The sequence below is a fragment of the Molothrus ater genome, chromosome 23 (genome assembly GCF_012460135.2).
Source record: "Molothrus ater isolate BHLD 08-10-18 breed brown headed cowbird chromosome 23, BPBGC_Mater_1.1, whole genome shotgun sequence".
Taxonomy (NCBI): Eukaryota; Metazoa; Chordata; class Aves; order Passeriformes; family Icteridae; genus Molothrus; species Molothrus ater.
In genome coordinates this window covers 235,788-256,676 of record NC_050500.2, presented here as the reverse complement: position 1 = coordinate 256,676, position 20,889 = coordinate 235,788, and the positions used below count along the sequence as shown (strand labels likewise).

The 20,889-nt window shown below is 46.0% G+C and overlaps 2 protein-coding genes across 2 annotated transcripts; one reads left to right on the top strand and one right to left on the bottom strand.

The window, feature by feature from the left end:
• Positions 1 to 511: 511 nt before the first annotated feature.
• On the bottom strand, positions 512 to 5,892 carry LOC118700366 (45 kDa calcium-binding protein-like). Its single transcript, XM_036404793.2, has 4 exons — positions 5,709 to 5,892; positions 4,603 to 4,969; positions 1,113 to 1,249; positions 512 to 756 (listed from the first exon to the last, which is right to left on the bottom strand). Exons 2-4 carry the CDS (start codon positions 4,908 to 4,910, stop codon positions 548 to 550), a joined length of 654 nt encoding a protein of 217 aa, XP_036260686.1. The 5' UTR covers positions 4,911 to 4,969; positions 5,709 to 5,892; the 3' UTR covers positions 512 to 547.
• Positions 5,893 to 6,406: 514 nt separating this feature from the next.
• Positions 6,407 to 9,657, top strand: B3GALT6 (beta-1,3-galactosyltransferase 6). Its single transcript, XM_036404807.2, has one exon. The coding sequence runs from the start codon at positions 6,595 to 6,597 to the stop codon at positions 7,609 to 7,611; it is 1,017 nt and encodes a 338-aa protein (XP_036260700.1). The 5' UTR covers positions 6,407 to 6,594; the 3' UTR covers positions 7,612 to 9,657.
• The last annotated feature ends 11,232 nt before the right edge of the window (positions 9,658 to 20,889 follow it).

Genomic DNA, 20,889 nt, shown 5'->3' with positions numbered 1-20,889 from the left:
CTGCACACTGGAAAATGTCACCAAAGCAATCTGGAGATGACTCAGCCTGCAGGGAAAGGGAAAGGGGCAGGGGGATTTTACAGGAAACTGAGATGTTGCTTGGAGGGGAAAAACAGGAAAATTCCTCCTAAAAACTGCAAGTGCATGGCAGATTCTGGTCAGGAACAATGGGGGATTTGTGTCCTTTGAGTTCAATCTTTGGGGGGATTGTCAAGTAAATCCAAATTTATTTCAGGGGGAAATGGGGAGATTGCCATTAAAAGTTGCAACTTTCATGGCAGATTCTGGTTAGGATTAATGAAGGATTTGTGTCTTTTGGCTTCAATTTTTGTGGGGATTTTAGAATAAATTTAAATATTTCTTTAAGGGAAAACCAAGAAGATTCCTCTAAAAAAATGTCATTTTCACACCAAATTTCAGGTGGGAAAAAAAGCAGATTTGATTTTTTTTTTATTATTTAAGGGGGAAAACAGGAAGATTCCTCAAAAAAAGTCTCATTTTCACAGCACATTTTGCATTAAAAACTGCAGAAATTTTGGTTTATTGTTTAACTCCTCCTCAAGCAGAACCACCCAAACATTTCCCTCCCATTCCCATTCTCACCCCCAGGTTTTAATACCAAAACCCCAGTTCTGCACTTACTTTCTTCATCTATTTTCAACTCCTCGTTGTTTTTGATTTTCTCTGCAATTTCCTTTTCATTGAAGCCTTTGCTTGCCAAGAATTTAATTTTATATTCATCCCAAGAAACGTGACCTGGAATTGAGAACATTTCATCTGAAAGGAGGAATTTTGGATTGCATGCTTTCAAAATCAGCAAATTTTCAAGTGTTTTAGTCCAACACCACAACCCACACTGAATTTTAGGAATGACAACATGAAAGCTGCCACCTGATTCATTTTTGGGGTTTTTTAGCCATAAAATTTGGTGAAAAATTCAATTTATTCTTTTTTAAAAATTCATTTATGAAATAAAGAGCTGCCTGCAGCACATCCTTTCCCACAAAAATCCAAATCTGAGATTCCAGACCTAAATTTGATCTCAAAACTAAATTCTAGATGCCAGAACTGACTTTAAAAGTGATTTTTTGAGGACAAAGTGTGGATGTTACCATCCCCATCAGGATCCACAGCCCTGAAGTGCATTTTGTTCTCCTCCACAGCCTCCTGGAAGTGCTCATCTGTTTTCTCCATGATCCAGCGTTGCATTTCCTTGGCACTGATCTTTTTATCGTTATTTATATCCACCCTAGGGAGGAAAATAAACAGGATTTCAGTTTAGAGCTCAGCAGGGAAGCTCTGGCTGGGTTTTCGTTTTATAAATTGGTTTATTCAGCAAAAATTCACAGAAAAATGAATATTTTTGACTCTGTGAGAAACAAGTGAAAGTTCAGCCTTTAGTTCAGAATTGAAGTAAATAATTTCATTAATTTAAGTTAATTTAGCAAGATTTAGGTTATTGCTCAGTGAATTTTCTTTAATTAAATCATGTTTTTCAGGGAATTTTTCCCACAAATCATTCCTGATGGAATTTTGGGTCACTCCAAATTCAGAATTGGAAAAATTTGCTTCCAGACCTTGAATTCTCTCAATTTCTCTTTCCAAGCCCTTTTTTCACATTTCACTGAATTTTTATTTTTGACCATTGCACATCTCTTTGTTCTCCACGAGTTTTCTGGAATTTCTTGGATTCAGAGCTGCAGAATTCATTTTTCCTGATTGAAATTATCAGGAAAACCCAATCTGATCAATCCTTAATTCATGAAGAAATTAATTTAAAAATTACAGTTCAAAACCAAAAATAAATCAAAATTTCTGAAGGGTTCTATTTTTTGAGCATGAAATAAATATTCAAAGTATCACTAAAAATCAGATTTTATTTTGTTACCATTCCAAATTCTATTTAAAGCATCTCCAACCCACTCTCTGTAATTCAAAATGTCACTAAAAATCAGATTTTATTTTGTTACCATTTCAAATTCTATTTAAAGCTCCTCAAAAACATTTTTTTCAAAACTCAGAGAAAAACCAGAGTTTCAAAGCCCCAGTTTGCCTCTGGCCTTTATCTGCTGCCATCACTGAGTTGTTTTGATTGAAACTTGAATTATTCAAGATATGATTTGCCTTGAAATGTCAACTAAATGTGAAAAAAGAGATAAACAACCCCCAAAAATGCGGGTTTAGGGAGTTTCAATATCACAATTTCTACCAGGGGGATGCTTTTATCATTTATTTATTATTTATTCAATAATTACTTTAATGAAATGTCTTTGTTCCTGGCGAGTTGGCACCAAATAAAGCTTTGAGAGTTTATCCCCCTTGTGGTGTTCATTGGAGGCGTTTTCATTCAAAGATGCAAATAAAGCCAACTCTGCCACCTGGTGTTTGAAAGGGCTGAGACAAAGCCAAAACCGCGGAATTGTGAAAATATTAATGAAAAATTCCAAGTTTGAAATGTTCACATTCCCAATTTTGAAATGTGAGTTAAAATATCCAATTTCAAAAATGTGAATTCAGTTTCCCCATTTTAAATATTAAAATTATCAAATTTAAAATGTGAATTGAAATCTCCAATTTTGAAATATTAATTCCAATTTCCATGTTTGACATATCAATTAAAATCCCTAATTTTGAAAATATTAATTTAAACCCCCAATTTTGAAACATTAAAATTCCCAATTTCAATAAATATTCATTCAAATTTCCAATTTAGAACTATTAAAATCCCTGATTTCGAAGCTACTCATTTAAATTCCCAAGTTTACAGCACTAATTCAACTTTTCAATTTGGAACTATTCAAACTCTTAATTTTGAAGCTACTCATTTAAATTCCCGATTTTTAAACATTAATTCAAATTTCCAGTTTTGAGCTATTAAACCTCCCAAGTTCAAACCCACCAAAATTCCCAATTTTGTGGGGTTTTTTGGCCCTTTCTCCTCTTTCTGCCCTGGGGCATTCACATTCTCTGGATAAAACCCCTTTGCCCAGGAGTTTTCTCCCTGGAAGCTGAGGAAAGACAAACAATTCTTATTCCATTGTGCTGAGTTGTGCTGCTCTGGGATGTGGCTGGGGATCGTTTCACTGCTGATTCAATCTGTGGCCATTACAGGACAGGAGCCTCCTCCTCTGCTCCTCCTCCTCCTCCTCCTCTCCTCCTCCTGCTCCTCCAGGTCTCCCAAGCTCCTGGAGGTTTCCTTCACACCAGGGCAGCTCAGCCACCTTTGGAGTGTTAGAAACAGAAAGGTTCTAACCAAGGCAAAATAACAAATATTTTAGAGAGAAAAACCAAAAACCAAAGCAGGGGCAAGAGGCCCCAGGTGCTGCCCCTGGTAAAACACCTCCCAACAGTGACTGGTTTGTGTCTTCTCTTCCTTTCCTCCCAACAGTGATTGGTTTGTGTCCTCTCTTCCTTTCCTCCCAACAGTGATTGGTTTCTTTATTCTCTTCTATTCCTCCCAACAGTGATTGGTTTGTCTTTGTCCTCTTCCTTTCTCCCAACAGTGATTGGTTTGTGTCCTCTCTTCCTTTCCTCCCAACAGTGATTGGTTTCTTTGTTCTCTTCCTTTCCTCCCAACAGTGATTGGTTTGTTTCTCTTCCTTTCCTCCCAACAGTGATTGCTTTCTTTGTTCTCTTCCTTTCCTCCCAACAGTGATTGGTTTCTTTCCTCTCTTCTTTTTCTAGAAAATTGCCCAGGCAGGTTTTTTTGCTTCTGTCCATCCTTATTTTGAGGTGGCAGAGGGTGGCAGGTTGTGTTCTGACCCTGTCAGTGTTGTTTTAGTTTCCTGCATTGTTTATTTTATCCTTTTATTTTCTTCCTGTTATTTCCTGCTCCCATAAATTTTTGTTACCTGAGAGCCCTTAATTTAAAATTTATAGCAATTCAGGGGGGGTGTTGGTGTTCTCAGGGGTCCCAGAATGAGGGAAGAGATCAGAATCTTGACTCCATGCTTCAGAAGGCTGATTTATTATTTTATGATATATATTATATTAAAAGAAAAAATATATTCTATAAAAATAAAATAATTTTTATATTTTACTATATATACTAGAGTAATATATGTATAATTTTATATATCTATTATTATATATAATTTTTTATATAATATAATTATTTTATATATATATAATATATAAGATATACTATATAAAACTATATATAATTTTATATAGTATATTAAAACTATACTAAAAGAATAGAAGAAAATTTTCATCAGAAGGCTTGCAAGGAATAGAAAGGAATGATAATAAAATCTTGTGACTGACAGAGTCCGAGCCAGCTGGACTGTGATTGGCCATTAATTAAAAACAACCACATGAGACCAATCCAAGATGCACCTGTTGCATTCCACAGCAGCACATTTATAATTATTGTTTATATTTCATTTCTGAGGCCTCTCAGCTTCTCAGGAGAAAACATCCTAACAAAAGGATTTTTCATAAAGCATGTCCATGACATGAGGGGGTTCGTTTTTCTCCGTTTCAGGGGAGGCTCCTGCCTTCCCAAACCAAGGGTTTATTTCTATCATACATTACTAAATGAGCCTTGTGAGGGCCTGGAGCTGGGTGCACCTGACTGCAGCCCAAGCAGCCGTGACTCACTTGGAGAAGATGCCCACGAGCTTCCTCCTGTTCCTGCGGGGCTGCGAGTCCTCCTCGAACTCCTCGCGCTCCTTGCCCAGGAACACCTCCTGGTGGAACTCCTTGTTCAGGTGCCCGTCCAGCTCCATCTTGACGCCGTTCAGGTGGTCGGGGGGCAGGATCTCGTTCTCCTCCCGGGCCTCCCCTGCCCGCTCCTTCAGCACAGAGTGGTTGGCAGGCCTGGCATAAACGTCCATCAGGAGGAAGATGAACAGGAGGGATAAGTACAGAGAGCCCAAGCTGCACAGGAAAGCTTGTCTTGACATCATTTTTATGGGGTTTTTTTTCCTTTTTTATTATTTACTGGCTGCTGAAATCACTGTGGGGTCTAAAAGAAAAAAAGGAGAAAAAACAAATTAAACTGAAGCAAAAGGTCACTGTGGGTTAAATGAACTAAAAGGAAAAAAGGAGAAAAACCAAGTTAAACTCTGAAGAAAGAGGTCATTAATGAACATATAAAAATTAAAATAACCTATGCAAATTATTAATAACTTACATACATATAATTATATGTGCATAACTTATTTATATACACATAAGCACATAAGTTATTTATATACATACAAACATATGCACATAATTTATTCATATACATACATATATATGTATACCTATACATATGTTTATATGTATACTTCAATATATACGTATATATATTAAAGTATATATACACAAATGTATATATAGATACTTGTATATATACACACAAGAATAAATTCAGAGGAACCTACACAAAAATAGAGGAGTTTTTGATGTCAGACATTAAAAGGGCCTGTTAATTAATAAATTTATGTAATTAATAGGAGCAGATCCAAGAGAAAGCGGAGCTGGAAACACCCAGGAAACAGCGGCGGGGAGGAGCTGTCACAGAGCCATAAAATCCGAGTGTCCCCCCTGTGGAAGTGACCCACAGGGGCCATCCCGCTCAATTCCAAGGAAAAATAATCCCAAATCTAACAGAGAACGCACCAATGAACCCAAACCCCCCCAAAGCCGTCAGAGCCCCAGAGCCCCTCGGAGCCCTCCACGATCCCCGCGGGGCTGCGGGAGGAGCCGCCCGCACTCACCGGGAGGCGCTGGGCAGGGAGCGGCCGCTGCCCCGAGCGCCGTGCCGGCCGCGGGGAGGCTCAGCCCGAGCCCGGCCGCCGCTGAGGCCCTCACGGCCCCTGACGGAGCCCGGCGTTGCCAGGCCCGAGGGAGGCGGGATGGAGGCGGAAATTTCCTCACTGCGCCGCGCGGCGGGAAGGCGCAGCCGCCATCTTAGGTGAGGGCAGCCGCCATTTCCGGCAGAGTGAGGGGCAAAGGGGCGTTTTCCGGGCGGTCCTGTCATTATCTCGGTTGTTAACGTGTTGATCTCCGCCTGCTTCCTGCCTCTGTGTGTGTGGCCGTTTTCTTTGAATTATGAAATGGTTTGGGTTAGGGACCTTAAATAGAATCTAATGCAAACCCCTGCCCCAGCTGTGACTGCCTATCCCTGGAAATGCTCAATGCTGAGGCTTGGAGCAACCTGGGATAGTGGAAGGTGTCCCTGCCCATGGCGGGGGGTGGCACTGGATGGGCTTTGAGCCCATCCCAACCTTTTCCCGTTCCATGATTCCATGAAGAAGGCACGGCCAAGGCACAGTGCCCAAACCCAAGATGGCGCCTCCTCGGCCTCACATGCCCTACTCAAAGATGGCGGCCACAGCGTCAGGCGCTGCGGCCTCCGCCCTTCTTCCCGCCCCTTGCCCCGGTGCGAGAACCACCGGAGCCGCGGCAGGAGCAGGGACGGAACCGCCGCTTCCCCGAGAAGAAGGCGGAAAGCGCGGAAGAGCCATGAAGCCACCGCAGCGCGGCAGCGGCACTCCGTGAGCGCTCCCGCAGAAAACTTGTCCCCTCCCGGCGGCCGTACCGCCGTTCCCGCCTAAACGGGGCGGGCGTGGCGGCGCTGCCGCCGTGAGGGGCCCCGCGGCCATGAAGGCGCTGCGGCGGCTGAGCCGGCACCGCACCGCGCTGGGGCTCGGCGGGCTCTCGCTCTGCGCCGCCGTCCTGCTCTATCTCGCCAAGTGCACCTCCGAGGGGCTGCGCCCGCTGCCCGCGCCCCCCGCGCTCCCACACAGCCAGCCCGGCTGGGGGGCCCGCGCCGCGCCCCCGGCCGGCCCCGAGGGCAGCGCCTTCGTGGCCGTGGTGGTGATGAGCGGCCCCAAGTACAGCGAGCGGCGCAGCATCATCCGCAGCACCTGGATGGCCGCGGCGCGGCAGGCGCCTCACGGCCACGTCTGGAGCCGCTTCGTGGTGGGCACGGCGGGGCTGAGCGCCGAGGAGCTGCGGAGCCTGGAGCTGGAGCAGAGCCGCCACCGCGACCTGCTGCTGCTGCCCGAGCTGCGCGACTCCTACGAGAACCTCACGGCCAAGGTGCTGGCCACCTACGTGTGGCTGGACGCGCACCTGGACTTCCAGTTCGCCCTCAAGGCGGACGACGACACCTTCGTGCGCTTGGACGTGCTGGTGGAGGAGCTGAGGGCCAAGGAGCCGCGGCGCCTCTACTGGGGCTTCTTCTCGGGCCGCGGGCGGGTGAAATCCGGGGGGAAGTGGAAGGAGAGCGCCTGGCTGCTGTGCGATTATTACCTGCCCTACGCGCTGGGCGGCGGCTACGTGATCTCCGCCGACCTGGTGCGCTACCTGCGCCTCAGCAGGGACTACCTGAACCTGTGGCAGAGCGAGGACGTGTCCCTGGGCGTGTGGCTGGCGCCCATCGACGTGAAGAGAGTGCACGACCCCCGCTTCGACACCGAGTACAAATCGCGCGGCTGCAGCAACAAATACATCGTGACTCACAAGCAGAGCATCGAGGACATGCTGGAGAAGCACCAGACGCTGGCCAAGGAAGGGAAGCTGTGTAAGGAGGAGGTGAAGCTCAGGCTTTCCTACATGTACGACTGGGGAGTGCCTCCCTCGCAGTGCTGCCAGAGGAAGGACGGCATCCCCTGAAGGCCTCGGGAAGAAGCCTCGGGATGGTGGACTCTGGTTGCTGTTACGCGGGGAGAATCCCATGAAAATGGAATTCTTGCCTCAGTTTCTCTCTCAGAACATTGGGCCCAAGGCTTTGGGATGCAGGCATGGCTGGATGTAGGGAAGAGCAGAATCCTGGAATCTCCCACTCCATATCCAAGGACAGACCTCCCAAATCCCAGCCCGGTGCTGTGGATCCATAATTCCAGCAGAACTGAGTGGGAAGAGCTGATAAAATTGAATTATTGCCTCAGTTTCTCCCTCAGAACATTGGGAACAAATGATTCCCCTCAGGCACCGATCCCAAAGGCTTTGGGATGCAGGCCTGGCTGGATTTAGGGAATTGCAGTTAATTGGACTCAGGGGTTAATTACTCTTAGAAAGATTTTGCACGACTCATTCTGTCACCCTGACACTCCCTGAGAGCTGCTGACGTGGCATGGTTAAAGATGCTTAAAAAATAAAACAAAACAAGTGCCAGAAAGCACAGCAAAAGGTCAGATGCCAGGATTAAAGGCAAATAAAAGGTGTCAAAACACAAAAAGTAGAGAAAAGGGGGGGAGAGAACTGGAATGAAAAGTTGGATCAGATTCTGAGGTTGGTTTGCTAAAGGTCACGCTAAGTTTTGGTGCTGATAAGGCTAAAATGAGGCTGCTGTTTATTCCTTGGCAAGGAAAGGCCAGTTGGGCAAGGAGGGAAGAGCCCAGAGTGGGAGCAGAGGATTCCAGAGGGTGGGAACAGGGATCGGCTTTTCCTGGGACAGCTGCAGGGAGAGCAGAGAATGGAACCCTTCAGTCTGCTCTCTGAAAGGCAACGTGCAGAAATCACCCGACTGCTGAGTTTTGGCAGAAATTCAATTTATGCTTATTTTGGGAGAAGATTTTTTGGCTTTGCAAAGCCTCCAGGTGTTGTTTTGAGCTCATGTCCCTCCAACACTCACTCAAGAACTCCCTGGCTGCTCCAAATTTAGGTTTATTTTTAATACAAATGAGCAAAAATCGATCAGTAGGAGTTCAAAAACCATTTGCCCCAGGGTGGGGATTTAAGGTATAAAAGTGAAATTTGTGTAGTCAAGAGAAAAAGGTTCCCCCCACCCCAAAAACTGAATTTGGAGAACTTTGATTTCTCTTTCCAGCACACTGAAAAATCACATTGAGGTGCTCAGAGCCGGGGGAATTCCCTCCTCCTCCCCACAAATTCCTTTAGAGGCACAGAAATTGAATTCATTACCAGTGACACGTCCGGAACTGGGGGCTTTCCTGCCTCACACAGGCCTGGGGCACGATTTCTTTATCTCCAGACCTGGAATTCCCACATTTTCCAGGGGCAGCTGCTCCAGAACTGCCCCAGCGCCCTGTGCCAGCTGCAGCCCCTGCAGCGTGGGCACTTTTTACTTTGGAAATGTAAAATTGCATTTCTTAAACGTCTTTTTGTGAGGTTTTTTTGGTTTGTTTGCGTTTGTTGCACTCTGCACTTTCATTCCCATTCCATTCCCTCCTTCCCAGCTCTGGCTGCAAGAGACAAATGGCACAGAAAAATTGAAAATAAAAAAAGTGCCAATTTCTCTTTCTTGTTGCTTAGCAAAATTAGGAATTTTAGGAATTAGGAATACCAAAGGGATCAGTTCCATTGGAATTTTATTTTTTTGTTATTCTTGTTTTAATTAATTATTTACTGAAGATCAAAAATCTTCAGAAGATTTTTTATTTTGAATTTTTCAAGGCTTTTTTTCCTAAAACAAAACTAAAATCCTGCAAAAACTCAATTATTTTAGCATGTTGAACTCAATTATTATAATTATTATTCTAATAGTTATAATTATTATTATAATGCATGCATAGGGATTACCAAGGAGTATTTTTCCCCCACATACCCTATTCCAAAGCAGGAATTTTCCAGGATGTCAGCAACTCCCAGTTTTTTAAACATCCATTTGCCATCTGAGGTTCATCAGTGTTGTCTGTGTCGTGATAAATTACCTGTAATGTGAATATTTATTTATAATTATATTTATTTATAATTCTTGCCACTGTATTCTCTTTATTTTCCCAGAAAAAAAATACAAATAAATCAATTTATTCCCAGAATAACATCCATTTTCCCGTTATTTTATCCACCTTTACCCTTTTGTCCCAGGAAAATTACAAATAAATCCATTTATCCCCGTCATAACTTCTATTTTCTCATTATTTTATCCCACTCAGCCTTTTTTCCCTGGAAAATTACAAATAAATCAATTTATTCCCATCAAAAGATAGATTTTCCTATTATTTTATCCATCTGACCCTTTTTCTCAGGAAGATACCAGATAAATCCATTTATTCCCAGAATAACATCAATTTTCCCATTATTTTATCCACCTTTCCCCTTTATTTTCCCTGGAAAACTCCACCTGGGAAGCAAAATCAGGTGAGGATGAGGCCAAATTATTTTAAAAGAAACTTCCCCCCCTTGATTTCCTTGGAATCTTTAATCCTCAGCATTCCAAGATTTTTTAAATCAATTCTCCTCCAAATTTCAAACATTCCGCCCTCAAACAGCTCAGACTTCCCTCAGCCATGAAAAGAAACTGATTTTCCCCCATAAATGATTTGGGATAACTTTGGGGTTTTGCTGTTGAAGCCAAGGGACCCTTTGGGAATTTATTCCCGGATTTTGCCGCCTGTCCCAGGCAGTCGCTAGAGGTCCCTCCAAGCCTTTGGAAGTGTGAATTCCGTAAAACAAACAAGGAATTCATTTAAAACCAGAGGTTTGTGACTAAAATCGGGTGGTGGGCCCTGATTTTAACATAAAACAATCGGGGGAAAAAGGGAAGGGAGTTTTCCACTAAAAAAATGGAATTATGGATGGGGGAATTACTGAGGATGGAGGCACCGTGTTTTTCCATGGAATCCATGGAAAATTGATGTGGAAAGCTAAAGAGAAACATTTGAAAAGGTCCCTAAAATACAGGAAAATTAATAAAATTATTGACATTTAATTAAAATAATGAAAACCATTCCTGGATTTTTTTAAAGGAACAACTCAACCCAAAATCCCAGTCCCCGTGTCCCCTTTTAATCAGGAATTTTTGGTGTTTCCTCTGCTGAAAATTCCATGGATTTGAGCTGGGAAATTTCATTTTCCAAAGGAATTTCCAAAGGATTTTAATTCCCAAACCTGTTCATGTGGGACCCCTGCTCCAGTTTTTGGGGTGATTAAAAACCCTGATTTAAATTAAAAATTCTTATTAAAAATTATTAAAAATTTATTCACACTCCAGGAGTTTCCCAGGGGACTTTTTGTGGGATTGGGAGCTGATTCCTCTTTTCAACAGGAAAATTCACCTGGATTAGATGCTGGAATTAAGGGGAAAATTAGAATTTTCTTTTATTTGAGGAACATCTCCTCATGGAAAAACATGGAAAAAGGTGGGGAAAAGTGGAAAAATATGGAAAAATCTGGACACTGCTCCAAGTTTTTAGGAAACCTCAGAAATCCATGATCCCACAGATCCAAAGGGCTCTGGAGATGCCAGGGCCACCACCAAGATGTCCCCAAAAAGTTGGGAATGAGGCTGAAGAACCTCTGATCGTGGAAAACATGGAAAAAAGGAGGAATAACCTGGGCACCACCCAAGTTTTTAGGAAAACTCAGAAATCCACGATCCCACGGAGCCAAGGAGCCCTGGGGGTGCCAAGGAATGTCCGGGAAGCTGGCAAGGAACCTCTCCTGGTGGGAAAGCACCATTGCCCTTCTGGTGGTCCCCATCGTCCCCCGCTTCCCCTGACGGCCAAAATCCCAGGAATGTGAGCCCTGCTTGCTTTCCACTCTGCAGCTCCCACAGAGCACAAGATCCACGAGGAACAAAAAAGGCTGGAAAAGGAACAATTCTGATTTTTGAAGGAAAGGAAAACGTCGTCATTGCCGCCGGTGATCGATGGGTTTGGGGTGGTGCCAGGGGGCTTGGAATCATCACAGCACAAACCACCGGAGAAAACGTTTATCCAGAGCTGCTGCTGGCCAGGACAATTCCAAATATTTACTTTAGTGTTGATTTTAGGGAAGGACTCGAGCCAGGATTCTGGATCTGGATCTGCCAAAATCCTGATGCTTGAGGTGCTAGGAGCTGGAATTTGGGGCCAATCCTTCTGATCTTATCTTGGGTAATTATTTCTCCTTCTTTCCATGCCCTGATCCCACAAAAATGAGTGTCCTGCTCACCCTTGGGAATGTGCTGGGCTGGATCCAGGGTGAATCCATGGCTTTGCTAAACTGAAATCCCAGACTGGGATTAATTTTGGAGGTTTTTTGCAGTTTCCTGGGTGATTTTTTCCCTGCTGGGATTTGCAGCTCCTCGGAGTCCAGAGCTCTGCAGATCCTGCCGTCCCTTCCCAAATCCCGCTGTGGAAAACATTGGGAGAATCTTCAGGATTTTCCCAATTTGAGGTGCTGTGCACAACAACTTCGAAAAATTTGAATTATCCTGCTTTTCTTTATCATTCCCTTTAATTCCATAGGGATTCCTGGCTAGGAGGAAATTTTGGGGTTGTTGTGGGATGGGGGTGACTCAGCTGCTCCTTGGAATCTTGGAATTAAAAATCCAGGAAAAACCTTCCAAGATACAAATCCAAGCATCCACCACTAAACCGTGTCCCCAAGTGCCACATCCAGGGGTTTTTGGGATGGTGATCCAAATCCCAGCCTGATGCCATAAATCCATAATTCCAAAGAAATTGGGCAGTAAGACCTGCTAAAATGGAATTTTTGCCTCAGTTTCTCCCTCAGAACATTGGGCCCAAGGTTTTGGGATGCAGGCCTGCCTGGATTTAGGGAAGAGCAGAATCTTGGAGTCTCTGGCTCCATATCCAAGGACAAACTTCCCAAATCCCAGCCTGGTGCCATAAATCCATTGTTCCAAGGGAATTTAGTGGGAAGAGCTGCTAAAATTAATTTTTTGCCTCAGTTTCTCCCTCAGAACATTGGGAGGAAATCGTTCCTCTCAGGCACTGCTCCCAAAGGCTTTGGGGTGCAGGCCTGGCTGGATTTAGGGAATTGCAGTTAATTGGAGTCAGGATTGCTGGCATCTCCCACTCCATATCCAAGGACAGACTTCCCAAATCCTGACCTGGTGCTGTGGATCCATAATTCCCAGGGAATTTATCAGGAAGAGCTGATAAAATGGAATTCTTGCCTCAGTTTCTCCCTCGGAACATTGGGCCCAAGGCTTTGGGGTGCAGGCCTGGCTGGATTTTGGGAATTCTGCTTATCTCCCACTTTATAAAATTGCAGCCTGGCTCCTGGAAAGCTCCTGGACTGTGGCTGGGAGGTTTTTGAGGACAGGGAGTGGGATCAGAAAACAATAACCAGGATCCGATTTCTGCGGAGGAGCCGAGGGAGGAGATAATTGGAGTCTCCAAGAGCTGCTGATAAGATCAGCCTCGGTTGCTATTTTCAGGCTCAGACAGTAGGGCTGGAGACACCGAAATAAACCCTAAAACCTGAGCTGCAGGCTCCCAAAGAGCTCTGTCTCCAAGGAAATCCATAAATATTGCAAGGTGCGGGATAGCGGGCCTGGCCTGGCCTGGTTTTTCCTGGGGGCACCTCAGGGGAAGGACTGAGGGGGAAAAGGAGGAATTAAGGAGGAAAATGACTTTTTGAATTCCAAGAGGGAATTTAAAAACCTGCAATTCCTGCCAGGAAGGAGGCAGGGAATAACCAGAGCCCGGGCCAGGAGCTGGAAAAGGAATTCCTGAGTGGAGTCAGCATCTCCTGATCCTGGCAGTGGCTCCAGGTGGGACCTCAGGCATCACCTGGATGAAGAGAAAATAAACCTGGATTAGAAAATTTGGAGAGGGATTGATTCCCAAGCTCAGGCTATTCCCTAATTCCATGATTCTGGGTGTCCCAGTGTCCCCATTCCTTGAATTATCCCTGGTTTCCCTCATGGGGAGCACGCAGGGCCAACGCTCCCAGGTGGGACTTTGGGGTGTCCTGGGCAGGGATAAGGCTTGGACTCTGATCCCATGGATCCTCCCAGCTCAGGATATTCCCCATAGGGATGAACATTCCAGGAAAATGCCCCCGTTCCTTGAATGATTCCTGGTTCCCCACAGCCCTTCCCTGCAATCAGGGAGTGTTTATCCCAGCGCTTCCCTTTCCATGGGAGCTTTTCCATGGCTTTTCCATGCCTTTGCAGACATCAAACAGCTCATTTCCCTTGGCTTTGGTCCGTGAAATGGGCTGGAACAGCGGCTCGTAAACAACTGCATCAGCAACGCTGAGGTTGATTTAAAAGCCAGAAATTTTGGGGTTTTTTTCCCCCCTCTCCTTTTTTAACGCTTTAAATCCAACATTTTTCCACAGCTTTGCCCGTTCCCCTCTCTGGCTTTGCAGAGCAGGAAAGGGAAGGCGAGGAAAATACAAAATTCAGGATAGAAATTGGGATGAAATTCTCCTTAAGGCATTCTTGGGATCACCCTGCATTGCTGGGAATTCACATCCTGCCCTGCTTGTGAATGGGGGATCCTGGTTAAATGGAAATAGGAGGAATTTTTTTTCCTATTTTTTCATTTTCTGGGCAAATCCAGAACAATCCAGGGAAAGGAGAATTTTATTGTAGTTGCCCTGGGGAACAACAGCACCCAGGTGGTTTTGAGGATCCTAAAGGGCTTTTCCAACCTTTGATTCCCAAATTCAGCAGGGATTGGGACCCTCAAGAGCACAGCCATGAACCCACCTGGGTTTCCAGCCGGAACTGGGGAGAATTTTAACATTCCTGTGCATCCCCTTGGACATTTTGGGACTCAACACTACCTGTCAGAGCTTTTTTCCTCTCATTCCCACAAAGAAGTGGGAATTCAGAGGGAAAATCCTGTGTTTGGGGGCTTGGGCAGGATATAGAACACCAATTAATGAATTCTTTGTAATTAATAATATCATATCATATATGATAATATAAGATATGATAATATATGATAATTCTTTATATTAATATAAAGAATTTTGCTGGGCAAATTTATGCAGATCCAGCCTCTTCTCCTTTGCTGTTTGCAAGCCAGAATCCCAATTTTCCAATTTTCCATCGCTCTGAGATGGGGGATTCTGGCTGGGAAGTGGATTTTACCTCACATTCATCCTCATCATCCCCAGAACAATCTCTTCAGCATCCTCCTCCTGCTGCTGCCTCCCTCCCTCCCTCCTCCTGCAAGGATGGGCACTTGGGGAATGTTGGAGAGGGACCAGCTAATTGTCACTAATTGTGAACTGCACTAATTGGGATATTTGGGATATTTAATCCCCGCTGCTGAAGCCGTCCCGGGCTGCTCCATCAAAGGCCCCAGTGTCACAGGCACAGAGGAGTTTTTCATGCCAGGGGCTGCTGCGGGCGCCGGCTCCAGCCTGGCTGGAGGGCAGAGCTGTTATTGGGGAATTCAAGCGGCAGACGCCGCTCCCGCCGGGCTCCGTCCGACCGCGCCGCGCTGGGAACGGCTCAGCATTCCCAGGGAACGGCTCAGCATTCCCAGGGAACGGGGCTCAGCATTCCCAGGGAACGGCTCAGCATTCCCAGGGAACGGGGCTCAGCATTCCCAGGGAACGGCTCAGCATTCCCAGGGAACGGGGCTCAGCATTCCCAGGGAACGGCTCAGCATTCCCAGGGAACGGGGAGCAGCATTCCCAGGGAACGGCTCAGCATTCCCAGGGAATGGCTCAGCATTCCCAGGGAACGGGGAGCAGCATTCCCAGGGAACGGCTCAGCATTCCCAGGGAACGGCTCAGCATTCCCAGGGAACGGGGAGCAGCATTCCCAGGGAACGGGGAGCAGCATTCCCAGGGAACGGCTCAGCATTCCCAGGGAATGGGGAGCAGAGCAGGGATCACCCCGGGCCCTCCTGGGGCTGGGATCGCCGGGGCTCCGCACCTGGAGCCTTCCCAGAACTGGGAAATGGGGCTGGGATCCCCGGGATTCCCGGGATTCCTGTGCCTGGAGCCTTCCCAGAATGGATGGGAGCTCACAGGCACTGGGAAAAGGGGCTGGGATCTGTTGGGAAATGGGGCTGGGATCCATTGGGAAAAGGCTCCGTGATCCATTCCATGATCCCATAGGAAAAAGCTCCATGATCCATTGGGAAAAGGCTCCAAGATCCCTTAGGAATACACAGTCAATCCCAGGGATGACGTTTCCTTCTTGGATTTGGGATTTGGAGAGGAATTTTGGGGATTTTGCCTGTGTAAAACAAACATCCCAAGGCTGGGAACATCTGGAAGGCTCTGATTAGTGGGAACATCTGGAAGGCTCTGATTAGTGGGAACATCTGCTGTGGGTGTCTGGATTCCAGATGGGAGAGAACAGCTTGGAATTCCATCCAGGAAATCCAGGAAAACCAGGAAATGTGTCCTGGTGGGAGCACTGAGCAACGAGCTGAAAATCTGAAAGAAAATCTTTAAAAACCCCCAAAATTCCACCAAAAAAAAAAAAACAAACAAACCCAAAACCCACAAAACGTCCCAAAAAGAAAGAGGGATTCCTTTGGGAAAATCAAAGGTGTGGGAAGGAAAAGGAATAAACTTAAAGCCTTGTGGAATAAACCCAAATATTGGGATTTATTATTAATGCAATGTTCAATTATTTGTGCTCCCAAAGCGGGATTTTTTGAGGGAATTTTGGGGTTTTTATCCAGGCAGAGAATCCTGGAAAACAAATGGGGCAGCTGGACTTGGATGTGATCCCACAGCATCCCAGCACAATTCCAGCCTCATCCCAGCAGGGAATGGGGAAATGAAGGAAAGATTTGCAGCAGAAAATTCCCAAAATCCACTTTAGGACAATGTCAAGTCCTGGATTCCCTGGAGAATCTCAAGGCAGGGATTTCAATCCCACCTGGACACTTTTCCAATGATTCTCAGCTGCTTCCCTGAGGAAGGGGAGGAGGAACCCTGGAATTCCATCCCAGCTGAATCCTTTTGGGATTCCAGGAGCGATCCCACAGCAACCCAGCACAATTCCAGCCTCACCCTGCAGGGAATGAGGGAATGAGGGGAAGATTTGCAGCGGACAAATCCCAAATCCACCTTCATTCCCTGGAGAACCCCAAGGCAGGGATTTGCAGCCCTGAACAGGAACCTCCAGACAAAATAAACACCCAGCAGGGAATATTTATTTTAGGCACATTCCAGAGTCTCCATTTCTGGCAGTTTCCACTTCTCCTGGAATTCCACTTGACAGATCCCTTCATCTCCCTTCCCTGGGAGCTCTGGCTCCTTCCCCAGGGGGAATTTTTCCACTTGGGATTTGCACACACACAGAGGTCAATATTTGGGAGTTGTTCACACCTGGATTTTGCGCACACAGAGGTCAATATTTGGGAGTTGTTCACACCTGGATTTTGCACACACAGGTCAACATTTGGGGGTTCACACCTGGATTTTGTGTGGATTCGCTCCTGCAGGACAGGGGGATTTGGGAGCAGATCTGGGAGCACATCCCGGCCTTACCCTGGTGTGAGAATTGTTAAAAACCTGAGGGAAAAAACATCCCTAAAAGGTGATTTTTAATTAAAAATTAATTTTTAAGGTGCTGATATGCTGAATATTTGGGCTTGATGAGGGAAAAGGGAAAGGGGAAAGGGGAAAGGGAAAAGGAAAAGAAAGGAAATCCCCACAATTTTACCCCCAACTCCTCCTGCTGTTCCCAAATCTCCTCCACAGCATCAAAACCTCTCCCAAATCCCAGTTATTTGACCATTTCCAAATCCCAGTTTGTCCATTCCCAAATTTCAGTTTGGCCACTCCCAAATCCCAGTTTGGCCATTCCCAAATCCCATTTATTTGAGCATTCCCAGATCCCAGTTTGGCCATTCCCAAATCCCAGTTTGTCCATTCCCAAATCCCATTTATTTGAGCATTCCCAAATCCCAGTTTGTCCATTCCCAAATCCCATTTATTTGAGCATTCCCAAATCCCAGTTTGGCCACTCCCAAATCCCAGTTTGGCCATTCCCAAATCCCAATTATTTGAGCATTCCCAAATCCCAGTTTGGCCGCTCCCAAGTCCCAGTCTGGGCGCTCCCAGCCCGGCCAGGGTGGGCAAACAAAGGCTGGGCCTGGGCTCCAGGCAGGAATCTCCAGCCAGGATGGAGCCAGACACATTTCAGACACATTTACATTCCTGGAGCCCGAGTCCAGCCCTAATCCTTCCCAAGATCTGCAGCCTCTGCTCTCCCCCAGCGTCCCTTCCCAAAGAGAAAAGGAGCTGGAAGTTTGGAAAAGGGCGTTTAGCCTGGGGGTTTTTGGAGGGATTTTTATTTTTTCCCACCCTATCCCTTTCCCCTGTCCACAGGTTTGATCCCAAAAAATTGGGAATTTTCACTGGGAGCCAGGAAAAAATTCTGGGAAAAGTGAAAAGCTCCCAGACAGGCACTGAAAGAATCCCAGGGAGATAAAACTCGTTGGGAATTCCTGGGATTGACAGGAGGGGAAAAGAGGGAAAAAGAGGGAAAAAGGAGGGAAATAAAAAGGGGAAAAAAGAGGGAAATCCCGGCTCCAGCCCAGCCAGGCGAGCAGGATCCCACCCCCGGGCAGGGATGTGGCGCCTGCAGGGAATTCGAGCCGTTCCCAAAGAAAATTGGGATTATTTCATTCCTGGCTCCGTGCCCAGGCTGGCGGGTTTTGGTGGAAATGATGGAAAAAAGGAGGAGATTCCCAAAAGTTGCTCAGATCTGTGGTTCCCGAGGTTTGGGGCTGTCCCGGGGAGTGGCTCCTGCAGGGGGGAGGGAAAGGGATTGAATCCAGAGTCCCAAAATTCACCTGGATTGGGACACAGAGAACTCCAAACTGCCTCAAATCCACACTGAAAACTCCAAACTGCCCCAAAATCCACACAGAAAATCCAAATTCCACCTGGATTTGGACACGGAAAACTCCAAACTCCCCTAAACTCCAAATTCTCCCAAAATCCACCTGGGTTTGGAGCCAGAAAACTCCAAATTCCCCAAAGTCCACCCAGAAAACTCCAAACTTGACAAAATCTGCGTGGATTTGGACCCAGAAAACTCCAAACCCCTGAAATCCACACAGAAAACTCCAAATTCCCCCAAAATCCACCCGAATTCAGACCCAGAATCTCTGGAAGTTCCAGGACCAGAATTTTCCATGGATCTCTCCCAGTCCCAGCCAAGCCCAGGGATAAAAGTGGAATTCCAGCTCTGGAATCGCGTCCCAGTTTTTGAGGACAAAATGAAAAATTCCCAAAATATCCCAGGGATTGCCCACAGGCCCCCCCTGCTCCGTCCCCTCTCAGATTTTCATTTTTCACTTTTCCTTTCCCATTTTTTTTGCCCTTTCCATGTTTTTTTTTTTTTTGGAATCCAATATCCCGTGACCGCCCCTCGCCTCCCATCCCCTCCCGCTCTTGGTCTGCAGATCAAAGTGACAAAAGAAATCAAAACCTGGGAGGAAAAGAAAACAGCTCCTGAAAAAAATGGGAATTTTGGGAGAATTCCTGCACTTCCCACACAGCTCCAATCCCTGATTCCCTGAGGGAGCATTCCATAGGAAAAAACCATAACAATGCCATGTTTTCCATGTTTTCCCGGTCCTTCCTTCTGCTTTCACGGGATCAGCAGCTCCCTGATTTTCCTGGATTCCCCTTTGGAATCTGCCCTTCCCAAATCCCCCAAATCCCCAAAATTCCTCACCCCACATCCCAGTCCCACTGGTCAGCACCCAAACACTCGGGACAGGGAGCAGGGAAGAGAATTAAAGATTTCTCCCAGATTTCCCTGGGGAAAAGGATTCCCCTTTGGAATCTGCCCTTCCCAAATTCCCAAAATCCCCAAAATTCCTCACCCCACATCCCAGTCCCGCAGGTCAACACTCAGGACAAGGAGTAGGGAAGAGAATTAAAGATTTCTCCCTGATTTTTCCAGGTTCAATGACTCCACGGCCACTGGGCATGGGCAGGGAGGGAGGAACAGCTGGAAAATCCTGGAAAATCCTGGAAATTCCCTTTTCCCTGTGCTGGGAGAGCAGGAGAGGCCCCCAGGGCTGCAGGCTGAGCAAACCCCAGCCCAGAATTCCCATTCTTCCCGGGAATCACCTGCCCTGGAGGTGCCAGACAGATGATATCGGGGTTTGGCACCCAAATCCGCATTCCTCCGCAAACACCAATTTAAATTCCTGGCTCCCAGAGCTCCCGGAGCCAGAAAAAAACGGGAATGGAACAAAAATCTGCGATGCCAGGATGTGATAAAGGGGGTGGGCCAGGGACCGGCTCGGCCCAGGGGGTTTGGGGCTGGGGGCACCGGAGGGGACTCCAGAGATTCCCAAAAAATCCCAAAACCCCCGCTCCTCCCTTGGGATCCTGAGCGGGATAAACCCATGGGATGGACCCGGGAATGGGGCTGGGGGTGGGAATGGGGGGAGTTTGGGATTCTGGGATTGGGGAAAAGTTTGGGATTCTGGGACTGAGGGAGGCTTTGGGATTCCAGGATTGAGGGAGAGTTTGGGATTCTGGGATTGGGGGAGAGTTTGGGATTCTGGGACTGAGGGGGAGTTTGGGATTCTGGGATTGGGGAAAAGTTTGGGATTCTGGGACTGAGGGGGAATTTGGGATTCCGGGATTGGGGGAGAGTTTGGGATTCCTGGTTTGAGGAGGAATTCAGGGTTCTGAGATTTGAGGGAGATTTTTGAATTTTGGGATTGAGGGAGAGTTTGGGATTCCTGGTTTGAGGAGGAGTTCAGGATTCCAGGATTTGAGGGAGAGTAAATAAATAAACTGGGAAAACTGTCCATATAAACTATGGAAAACCATATATATAAATATAATTATATATATTATATACTTTCTAAAAATATAAAATATATATAATTATATTTAGAAAATATGTAATTAGAGACATAATTATATATATTATAAATATATATATAATTATAATATATAATTTTATTTTGATATAAAGGATATAAAAGAGTTCAAGCCTGGGATTCCTTGGATTGTAGGAAAATTCAACATTTTCCTTGTCAAATACACCCAAATCTGAACCTGGGAGAGGATCCAAACCATTCCCAGCCCCCTGGAAAATGCAATTTTGCTGGAAAACCTTGTCCCCTTCCTCCCCACCACACAGAAAAGAGTCACTGATTTATTTCTGATATTTCCCATCTCAATCCTTCATTTCCGACCCCAAAACAAAACCCAAATCAATCCCAAAGAAAACCCCAAACCCGTGCTGGTTACAAGTGCTACAGTGAAATAACCAAATTACAACACAACGAGCTC